We start from the raw sequence: 11,309 nt of genomic DNA on the forward strand, positions 1-11,309 counted from the left end.
ACTGCTAGTCAGACTAATATAGAATAAAAGAGAAAACAATCAGATCAACACAATAAAAAATAAAAAAAAATATATCACCAATGATCCCACAGAAATACAAACTACCATCAGAGAATACTATAAACACCTCTACACAAATAAACTAGAAAATCTAGAAGAAGTGGATAAATTCCTGGACACATATATCTTCTCAAGACTAAACCAGGAAGAAGACGATTCCCTGAATAGATCAGTAACAAGTTCTGAAATTGAGCCAGTAATTAATAATCTACCAAAAAGAGCCTGGGACCAGACAGATTCACAGCCATATTCTACCAGAGGTACAGAGAGGAGATGGTACCATTCCTTCTGAAACTATTCCAAACAATAGAAAAAGAAGAACTTCTCCCTAACTCATTTTATGAGGCCAGCACCATCCTGATACCAAAATCTGGTAAAGACACAACAACAACAAAAAAATTGCAGGCCAATATCCCTGATGAACATTGATGCAAAAATTCTCAATAAAATTGGCAAACCTAATCCAGCAGCACATCAAAAAGCTTATCCACCACGATCAAGTAGGCTTCATCCCTGGGATGCAAGACTGGTTCAACATATGCAAATCAATAAACGTAATCCATCACATAAACAAAACTAATGACAAAAAGCCACATGATTATCTCAATAGATGCAGAAAAGACCTTCGATAAAATTCAATATCCTTCCTGCTAAAAATTCTCAATAAACTAAGTATTGAAGGAATGTATCTCAAAACAATAAGAGATATTTATGACAAACTCACAGCCAATATCATACTGAATGGGCAAAAGCTGGAAGCATTTCCTTTGAAAACTGGCACAAGACAAGGATGCCCTCTCTCACCACTCTTATTCAACATAGTATTGGAAGTTCTGGCCAGGGAAATCAGGCAAGAGAAAGAAATAAAGAGTATTCAAATAGGAAAAGAGGAAATAAAATTGTCTCTGTTTGCATATAACATGATTGTATATTTAGAAGACCCCATCGTCTCAGCCCAAAATCTCCCTAAGCTGATAAGCAACTTCAGCAAAGTCTCAGAATACAAAATAATGTGCAAAAATCACAAGCATTCCTATACACCAATAATAGAGAGCCAAATCATGAGTAAACTCCCATTCACAATTGCTATAAAGAGAAATACCCCAAATTCTGCCAATAGATTTCATATTTTAGATTAATAGAATTCCTTAAATGTGAATAAATTGAAAATATGACAGCTCTTTAACTGTCATACTAAAATGGAAATTTAAAAAACACACTTAAAAAATCTTTAATAAAAACCTTTCTCTAAAGAAAACAAACTTAGGAATTTATTCTGTGAATTCTTCCAAACACTAATGAGGAAATTATGCCAATTTTACACAAACTCCTCCAGATAGCTGACAAAGATAAATTATTTCCCAAATCATCTTTTGAGACCAGGATAATTATAATAACACAGCCTGTCAGGGACACTACAAGGGAAAAGATACAGGCAATATGTCATGTGAAACAAAAACATCTACAAAATATAAGGGAATTGAATTCAATTATAAAGGACATTATATCATGAAGAGGATATATTTATTTGTATATCTGTACATTTGTTTGTGTGTTTCTTTCTTTATTTTTGAGACAAGTTCTCACTCCATCGCCCAGGCTGGAGTGCAGTGGTGTAATCCAAGCTCACTGCAGTCTCAATCTCCCAGGCTCAGATAATCCTCCCACCTCAGCCTTTCAAGTATCTCAGACTGCAGGCGTGTGCCACCACATCTGGCTAATTTTTATAATTTTTGTAATAGAAGGTGTTTCACCATGTTGCCCAGGCTGGTCTTGAACTTCTGGGCCTAAAGCAAACCATCCACCTCGACTTCCCAAAGTGCCTGGATTATAGGGTGAGCCATAGCACCCAGCATAAACAGGATATGTTATATCCTTAATACACCATGAACAGGATGAACAAGATAATATATCATTAGTAAGATATTAAATCAAACCAGTCTAGGTTTATTCCAGAAATGAGGTTTAATATTTAAAAATCAATCATATAGTTTATCACAGTAATAAAATAAAAAATATGATCACCTCAATCAATGTAGAAAAAGTATAAAATTCAACAACTATTCATGTTAAAAACTCTAAATAAACCAGGAATAGATAGTAATTTCCTTATCTAATACTATCTACAACAAAACCTATAAAAATCATATTTAATTGTGAATTATTGAAAGCTTTTTCTTTGAAGATGAGAATAAGAAAATAAAGTCTACTATCAATGTTTCTACTGGAGATGTGACCAAAGCTATAAGGTCGTACTTCCCAACCCAAAAGATTGATAGAGAGAGAGAGAAAGAGAGTTATAAAGACTAAAGGGTAAAATGACCTGTCATTATTTACAGATGACCTGTTTGCATGCTTTGAAAATTCAAAAAAAAGCGAGACGTAAACTATAAAAATTAATAAGAGAATTTAGGAAGGTCATTGGATAAAAAGTCAATAAACAAACTGAACTCTTTTCCTATATACCAGAAACAAATAAAAAATAAAATTTGAAAAAAGTTTAAAATTTGATACCAAAATATCAAACACCTAGGTATAAATCTAATGCAAAATGTGTAAGATAGCTACACTGAAAACCACAAAACATCTCTGAAAAAAATCTAAACAAATTAATGGAGGTGTTCACAGACTGGTTGATACAATGTTGTAAAGAAAATCAATTAAGGAAAAGTTGACCACAGGTTCAATGAAATTTCAATAATTCCCAGCAAGTATTTTTGTGTGTGGAAATTAACAGACTATTTTTAAATTTATATAAAAACACAAAGGGACAATAATAATAAACACATTTGAAAATATAAGTCAAAATAGTCATTATCTTTGCAAGGAGGTTACTGACTGGGAGGAGCCATGGAGAACCCTTGTGAAGTCTTGGTAGTATTTTACATCTTGATCTAAAATACTTGGTAGTATTTTATATTTTAATCCATCAATGTGATGGATTAAAATATTCATAAAAATTAATTGAGCTGTTTGAGATTTGTGCACTTTATGTGCTATACTTCAATAAAAAAAAGCTTACAAAAATTCACTTTGAATAAAAAAATCAGTCAACATTAAAATCAAGTCCTAAATTTGTGATCATCTTTATGCCAATTTAATAAATGTTTTAACAAGACAACTGTTAAAGAATAGAGGTAATCACTTGTAATCACTACATTCTGAGGACTGCACAAGCAAAACTCACGATTAGAATAAGCCGTTTGTAGAAGAAAATCTTATATACATTTTCCAACTAATTTATCTAACTGTGTGGTTTAAAAAAAAAATCAAAGAAATTGGGCGGGGTGCAGTGGCTCACATTTATAATCCCAGCACTTTGGGAGGCCAAGGCAGGTGGATCATGAGGTCAGGAGTTTGAAACCAGCCTGGCCAACACAGTGAAACCCCATCTTTATTAAAAATAAAAAATTAGCTGGGCATAGTGGCAGATGCCTGTAATCCCAGCTACTCAGGAGGCTGAGGCAGGAGAATCGCTTGAACCCAGAAGGCAGAGGTAGCAGTGAGTAGAGATCATGCCACTGCACACTCCAGCCTGAGTGACAGAAGTAGACTCTGTCTTAAAAAAAAAAAAAATCAAAGAAATTAAAGAATAGTCATGAGAGAACATAATACATTTATTTACTCAACAAATGCTTATTGAGTGCCAAACTCGTCACAAGCCCTAGGATATGCACTGATTATACAAACTTATTTGAAGCAATTAGGTGTACTGAACTAGCCAAAAACTGAAACAAACACATTTTATTGTTTCTCCAGATGAGGATCTAAAGAAATGACATACTAACAGAAGAAAAAAAGGTATACAGGGAATCTAGATAAGGAAATTCTAAAAAACAAAAATTTAGCAGCAAATATATAATGCACTAAGGGTATCCTAAGAAAAAAAAATCTGAAGAACAAAATTTTTCTGGTCACCTCCTGTGAGGGTAAGAAAGGTTCAATATTCTTTACCACTTCCTAGATGAACTATTTCATAAAATTATTTTACTCTCTATATAGACTAACATTTGGCAATTTTCCTTCTGATTAATAAATTCAGCCATTCTCCTTCCTTGATAAAGACACCCTAGCTAGTAAACATTAATATCTCATTTTCTAGAAGGTAAATTAATAACATTCTGGTTAATCTATTTCCAGTGTTTACTGTGAAGAATTACTCACAATACTTATAACTCACAATGCACAGATAAAATTGAGTTTCTGAACCTATAAATCTCAAAAATGGACTTGGGAACATGGTTACCACTTCTTGAAAAAAAACCACTCTGTGAAGTCCTGTCTGGGTAGACTATTGGTAACTTTAGATTGGGAGTCGGTAAATAAAGTTTTATTGGAAGATAGCCATGCTAATCTGTTTATACATTGTCTATGGCTGCTTTCACATCACAACAGCAGAGCTGAATGATTGCGACACAGACTATTAGCTTGCAAAGCCTAAAACATTTACTATGTAGCCCTTTACAAGTATTTGTTGATTCTTGCCTTCTATTATTTTTCCCTTTCATTTCATAATAGTCATAGTCTTTGTCTTATTCCATAACAGAGCTCATTTCCTCAATTTTCAAAGGGAAGAGAGACTTGTCTCTAATATCAATTAAGTGTGAAATATCTGGAGATCGATGTTCCACATTGTCACTGGTCACTAACCAATCATTATAAATCAGTGTTTTTAAAAATTCGGATGCAATGTAGTCAGCACTAAATTTCTCCTCTGGAAAACTGCTTGAGGTTTTACAAGTCTTAATTCATCAATGGTTTCAAATTAACTTTCTATAAGCTCACCATCTCTTTCAAGTCATGAGTTCCATTAGGTTAATTATTTACAAAAGATATGGAAGATGTCATTAAGTTCCTTCCCTCATTTCATACTTTTATTTATGCACTGCCAAATTATGCTTTTCTTTTTTCATTTGGAGAGGGGTGTAACTTTGCTTTTAACAGCAGCACTGTATCAGTGGTAAATCCTTTATTGCAACTATTTGCTACTAATATTGTCCAAATTCAGTTATTTCCCATTCTAATATTCATGAAATCACTTATTTTTCTCTTCCAGAATAGCATCTTGACCATTTCTAAATTGAATATAAAACAAAGCATCCATAAATATATAAATGGGCTTGTTTCTTAAGGAAAAAGAAAGATTTCAAAAATATTAATTTATATGTAAAGGCAAACAAGGACTCAGACCATATGTAAGAAAGAATCTAAAGTATTCTGTATTTCAAAATGTAATAGGATTCCCAAGGAGGAAAAAGAAAGATTTAGAAAATGACAACTTCTGGAAAGCAGGTAAGGCAAAGCATTCTGCTACAACTACCTCTAAATCATGACCGGCTAGGTAAAAAGGAAAACTACAGGATGGTAACTTGGTAAACAAGACAATGAGGTCATATTTGCATTACTCTTTTAAAAGAGAAGAAAATAAAAGATAACAAGGAATTTAATCTGAAGGCTTAAGAAAAGTCTTCAGAAAGCGAAATAAGGAAGAACCATAAAACAATCAGAAAAGGGGAAATTACAACGAAAAGTTGAGTAAATATCCTATGGAAAATTTTTCCCAAGTTTTATAAAATATTTAAAAGTATTAAAGCTTACATAATAGAGAATAGAAGATGAGAATATTGATCAGTCATGGCATGAACTTCAATATAATAAGTAACAATCTTAATGGGGAAAACCAACGAAATTTAACCAAGAACAACAAAGTTTAAATGCCTACATTTTACTTCTGATTAGACAAAATATATTTATATATATAAACTACCCATTAAATTTTACCTGAATGTGTTCGAAAATGCATTTCCAGACTTGATTTGCCTTTAAAAATTTTCTTACAAACATCACATTGATGAAATGTTGCTTTATATCTAAGAAGATAAAAAGATTTGAGTTTTTCAATATAATTTCAATATAACTAACATAATGAAAATAAGTTGCAACTTCATTTACAACTGTGTATATAATTCTCATATTAACAAAGCATAGAACTCCAAAGAAACATGGAAATACTTTTAAAGTGTTGAGCTTGCCTCTGGCTCTTCCTCTTCCAGTTACATCCAACACACAAATCTATAAAAAGAGGTTCATAGATGATTTTCAACTGCTTGAAGTCACTGAACTTTTATTATTACTAGCTAACCAAATATACAAAAAGAAAAATTATAAGCACAGAAATATATCCAGAGTGGCCTAAAGGGGAAATGAAGAGTTGTCTAGAAAGGGACATGACAGAAATTTTGTGGTGATTCCATATCTTAATTGTGGTGATGATTACACGACTTGCAGAACTATACACTAAAAACAATGAATTTCACTTTTTTTAAAAAAAAGATGCTCAGGCTGATTAAAAAGAAACTGCAGCTATTTCAAAACCTGCATTTATTAAAAAGGTGAAAGTGCTCTCATTGGTTCATGTCCTAACAAAAAAGCTGTAAATTTTAACTTATAAATTAAATAAATTTTATACCTAAATTTAAAATTGAAATACTAGTCTTTTATTTTTATTATAAAATAAACAGAAATAAAGCAATAAGTTACCAAGAAGTTAACTTAGTAAGTACCACAGCATAGTGCCTAAGAAGTGTTTTTGAGTTAAACAATTCTCAACTGAAAATTTTATTGTGAGAATTGAGATATTTATAAAACAATTATCATTTAAGTGGCAGTTATTGGGAAAGCCATATCATCTCACCTTAGAAGCAGTTCATATGGAACGAATACATGGCAAAATAATTAAATCAAACCTGGGCTACTTAATGTTCTGTAAGACAGTTTGCTCTTAACATATTCATTGAGTTTTACTGGAAATGTTTAGAACATTGCTATCAATATGAAATAGAAACATAGTATGCCTAGAGTTTCAAATGTCCCTCACTTTTCAATTCATCCAACCCAACATTTATAAGACAATATGCAAAGCACTGTCCTCTAGGAACTTAAGTCTACTTGATAAAACAGATAGTTTCTTGTTTTTATTTTAGTTAGAGACAGGGTCTCGTTCTGTCACGCAGACTGGAGTGTGGTGGCATCATAATAGCTCACAGAACCCTTGAACTCCTGGGCTCAAGCAATCCTTCTGCCTCAGCCTCCTGAGTAGCTGAGATTACAGGTACATGCCATGCCACCACACCCAGTTAATTTATTTTATTTTATTGTTTTGTAGAGACAGGGTCTCACTTGGTTGCCCGGGCTGGTGTCAAACTTCTGAAACAGATATTTATACAGATAATTTGAATTTTGTGAATTGAGGGTGTCAATAATAACACTGGCAAAAGACTCCTAATCAGTATGCTTGGTTTACCTTATTCCATTCATATCCATGGTAAATATAAACAGAGATACAAACAAGGTCACCATAGGCACATAGAGAAAGAGGAAGTAGTACTCTACTGGGAGCAATTTTGCACCCCACCGCCCCCCCGCCCAATAAAACATGTGGCAATGCCTGAAGACATTTTTGTTTTTCACAACTAGGGATAGGAGAATAAGTGCTACTGCCATCTAATGGGTAGAAGCCAAGAATATTGAGAAAAATCCCACAATGCACAGGAAAAGAATTACCTGGTCCAAAATGTCAACAGTGTTTGGGCTGAGAAACCTTACTCTATACTATGAACAAAGTAATGTTTTTAACACAAATACAAAACGCTTTAATTTCCTCACAGTGGACTTAGGATAAATTCTGTGGGGCCTTGCATGGCTAAGACGCTATGGAAATATACCTTGTCATTATCATATGAATGCTAAACAGTGTAGATTTTCAAGGAGAGAGTGGATAAACAATTCCAAATGAAGCAGAGATGTCAGTAAAAAAAGAACTTAAAAATGTCTACTGGATTTGGCAATAAGGAAGTCATACTGATAACTGTTTGAGAGGAATAAGATCAGCGGTCAGATTACAACGGTGACTGGAAAGTGAAGAAGTGGATACTGAAGTAGTCACCATTTTTAAAAGTTTAGAAGGAAAGGTTAGAAAAATAATTGGCGTTGGAGGGGTGTTAATCCTTAGCACTCTTTGATAATGCTCACAACTTTTAATATTTATTCATAGCCCAAACTTCATTCCTGAGATTTAGACTACTATCTATCAAATTCTATGTTGACAATTTATATTGAGCATCTCAAAGTCAATAAACACCAAACAATTCATCATTTCCCTCTATAAATTAACCATCTCCTCTATTCTCTTATCTCAGTGGCTGAATCATCCACCCAGGCTTGAAAACAGAAATCATCCATGATTGCCCTTATTCCCTTATTCCCCAAAGCCAATCATGAAGTATTGCTAACAAGGGCCTAAATATTTCTCAAATAAATATCTTCGCTTTTCATTACTAATGCTACTCCCAAGTTAATCCCTCATTATCTTTTTCTCAGATTGTAACTGCTGTCTAACTAGTTTATATACTTGTCTCCAGACTTATCCATCACAAATCCAGTCTCCACACATCAGTAAAAGTGATATACCTAAAATACAAATCCAAAGGTGTCACTCTTTTATTTAAAATTTTCATTGGCTTTTTATCACGTAGAGTGAAGTACAAGTTCCACAAAATGATACATAGGGCTCCATATTCTAGATTACCATTAGCCAGTCTTTGAAAAAGTAGAGCTTACAGATTCTAGTTCCTCAATGATCTAGGCCAGCAGATAGGTCCATAGGCCTGTCAAATAAAAGGTGATGGTAGGTCCCAAAACTCCATTCACAGGGTCCACAAGATCAACATTATTTTCAAAATAATAAGGCATTATATGCCTTTTTTACTATGTTGTCATTGATATTATGATGCAAAAGGAACAGTAGGTAAACTGCTGTTACACTGCCAGTAACTTATCTCTAAACAAAGCAATAGTATTAAAATTTACTAATAATTGTATTCTGTACTACTCTATACTCAAAGAAAAAAAATGTAATGAAACAGTAAGATTATTAATTTTTTAATATTTTGACCTTTCAGACCTTGGTGTTTTAAATATTTACTAATAAAATGAGAAGTACACATGAAGCACTTCTGCATACCAAAACATGATGGTTGTCTCAAGGAAAAGCACCTCTCAAAACTTAAATGAAGTGACTGGTCACTTCAAGAAAAGCAACCAACAATGTTTGCTACCAATGATAAAATCTGAGCTTTCAAGCTAATATAAGAACTTTGGAATACTTGTATTTACCACTGTGATCTTGACAGCTTTATTCCTTTCTGTGAGACTGGAGGCAATATTAACAAATGTGATCTGTTGATACTATGCTGTGAAATATGCTAACATTTGGAAAATCTGCATAACTCAGTGAGCCCATATTTTCTCAATAACAAACACATCATCTTACAAAATTATGTATGGTAAAAAAAAAAAAAACCATCAATGTACAAGATTGAATGTAATAGAGTATGAAAACCTCATTAATCCGGTTTCACATTCCACCTTACAACTCCCTTTAGGAAACTACCACTTGTTAGTTTTAGTGTAGTAATAAAGAAGAATATCTAGAATTACCTGAGAAGACTATTACAATATTCCTTTATTTTCCAACTACATATTTATGTAAGGCTGGATTTTCTTCATAGCTTCAACCAAAATAACATATTACAACAGATATGACAATGCTGCAGTTTTCTATTAAGACATGAGAGATTTATAAAGATGTAAAAGAATGTTGCTCTTTTAATATTTTGTTCTGTAGTTATTTCTCAAAAAATTGCTATTAATGTAGCATATGATAGAAAATAAATATTTGAAAATGTTTTACTTCTAATGATTCAGATAATTTAAATAATTTATATTTTATATCATATTATAATTATATTAAGATATATTAATACATTAAAATATATTCATATTATATTATTGTATAATTTACATTTTAAAAAGCTCTTATGCCAAATAATTTGTAAGGCTATAAAGAAAGCATGAGAAACAATGTCACAGGACCTTTGGAGTAAGTGAGCTTGTAGTTTTAACTCTGTACATTTTGTACTGTGTACATTTTGCTAATCATGCTCAGGACTATTAAGCTAAGTCCCTTGGCACTTTAGAACATGTCTGTTATTTATCATTTGCCCAAATGCCTAATCCAAAAACATGAATTACTTGAATATTTTACACTTAGCAACTAATATCAGTTAAACTTGGATATCTAAATTATATTAAAAAGTTGATGTTCAAGAGAGCACAGAGCTCCTTCAAATAAAATGCCATTTTAAATGCTTAGTATGATTAGAAACAAGTTTAAATTCTGACTGCAAACATTTCCTAACAATTGCTGTCTTATTAGGTATAATATATAGGCAATATATTTAGCTCTCAAAGAGACTCAGCAACCAAATGCCAAGATTTTGCATTCATTACTGTTAACTTGCATGTCACTTCCCTAGCCTTTGAATTAACTAAAACAAGCAGGAAAAAATATGTTTTGCTCAATTCTTTTAGGTCTACAGAGATGCTACAGAGTGCAAAGAAAAAGAACTGGTTAACCTAACTTCAATTAAACAAAGTAAACAAAAAAAGTTATAACTTTCCTCAGAGACTTAGCAATGTAAATTATGAGACATTTTGCTTTTTCACTTACTTTTGCCATACTTTCTCTCCAAGGTGTACACTTTTGTAATGAACAGTGAGATGATCCCTACGACCAAAACATTTTCCACATTCTTCACACTGATGAGCTTTTTCACCTTAAAATAAAGACCCAAATATTTTGATTATAATATGCATTTCAGGTTTTTTTCCCCAGAAATAAATTACCAAGCAATAAGATCACGTGATGTCAAATATAATAGGAAAGTAAAGCCACATTTTATTCTGCACTATTTGCTTTATATTCCTTACTCAAATAACTTTCTTCAAAAAATTTATATTTAGTTTATGGATATGAATCTTTTCTCCACTTAGAAAAGGAATCAACAGACTTCTGCTGTACACTTCAAATCACACCTTTCAATGTAACAAAGCAAGATAAATGAAACTACTTAAAAAATCAGGAATTTTAAATATGTATGTCTGGATATCAAATACCTCAAATGGATATATATTAAGATACGGCTGTCTTACTGTTTATAAAAAGGACCCAAACATTTTCAGATCTTTGTACTTTACTTTTAAAAGATTTTTCATCTGTGAGGATTTCTTATGTTTTCAATGAGCCAAAATACAAATATAATGAAAAATTCTATATAAGTCCAATTTCTCATCTCTATTCTTACATTTACTTAAAAAGGCTTGTTTTTTTTTTTTTTTTTTTTTTTTTT

General features: G+C 32.2%; 1 protein-coding gene across 3 annotated transcripts in view; it reads right to left on the reverse strand.

Annotated features, from left to right (window-relative positions):
• The window catches only part of ZBTB41 (zinc finger and BTB domain containing 41), a 54,168-nt gene that overhangs the window by 15,401 nt on the left and 27,458 nt on the right, over positions 1–11,309 (reverse strand). For all 3 annotated transcript variants that reach the window (XM_017506055.1, XM_037730475.1, XM_037730474.1), the window contains exons 9-10: positions 10,631–10,736; positions 5,842–5,930 (exon numbers count right to left, since the gene is read on the reverse strand). In XM_017506055.1, coding sequence (XP_017361544.1) covers positions 5,842–5,930; positions 10,631–10,736 — 195 coding nt within the window. The remainder of the gene's footprint in view (positions 1–5,841; positions 5,931–10,630; positions 10,737–11,309) is intronic.

This window comes from Cebus imitator, unplaced genomic scaffold, assembly GCF_001604975.1.
Source record: "Cebus imitator isolate Cc_AM_T3 unplaced genomic scaffold, Cebus_imitator-1.0 Scaffold347, whole genome shotgun sequence".
In the NCBI taxonomy this organism is placed as follows: domain Eukaryota; kingdom Metazoa; phylum Chordata; class Mammalia; order Primates; family Cebidae; genus Cebus; species Cebus imitator.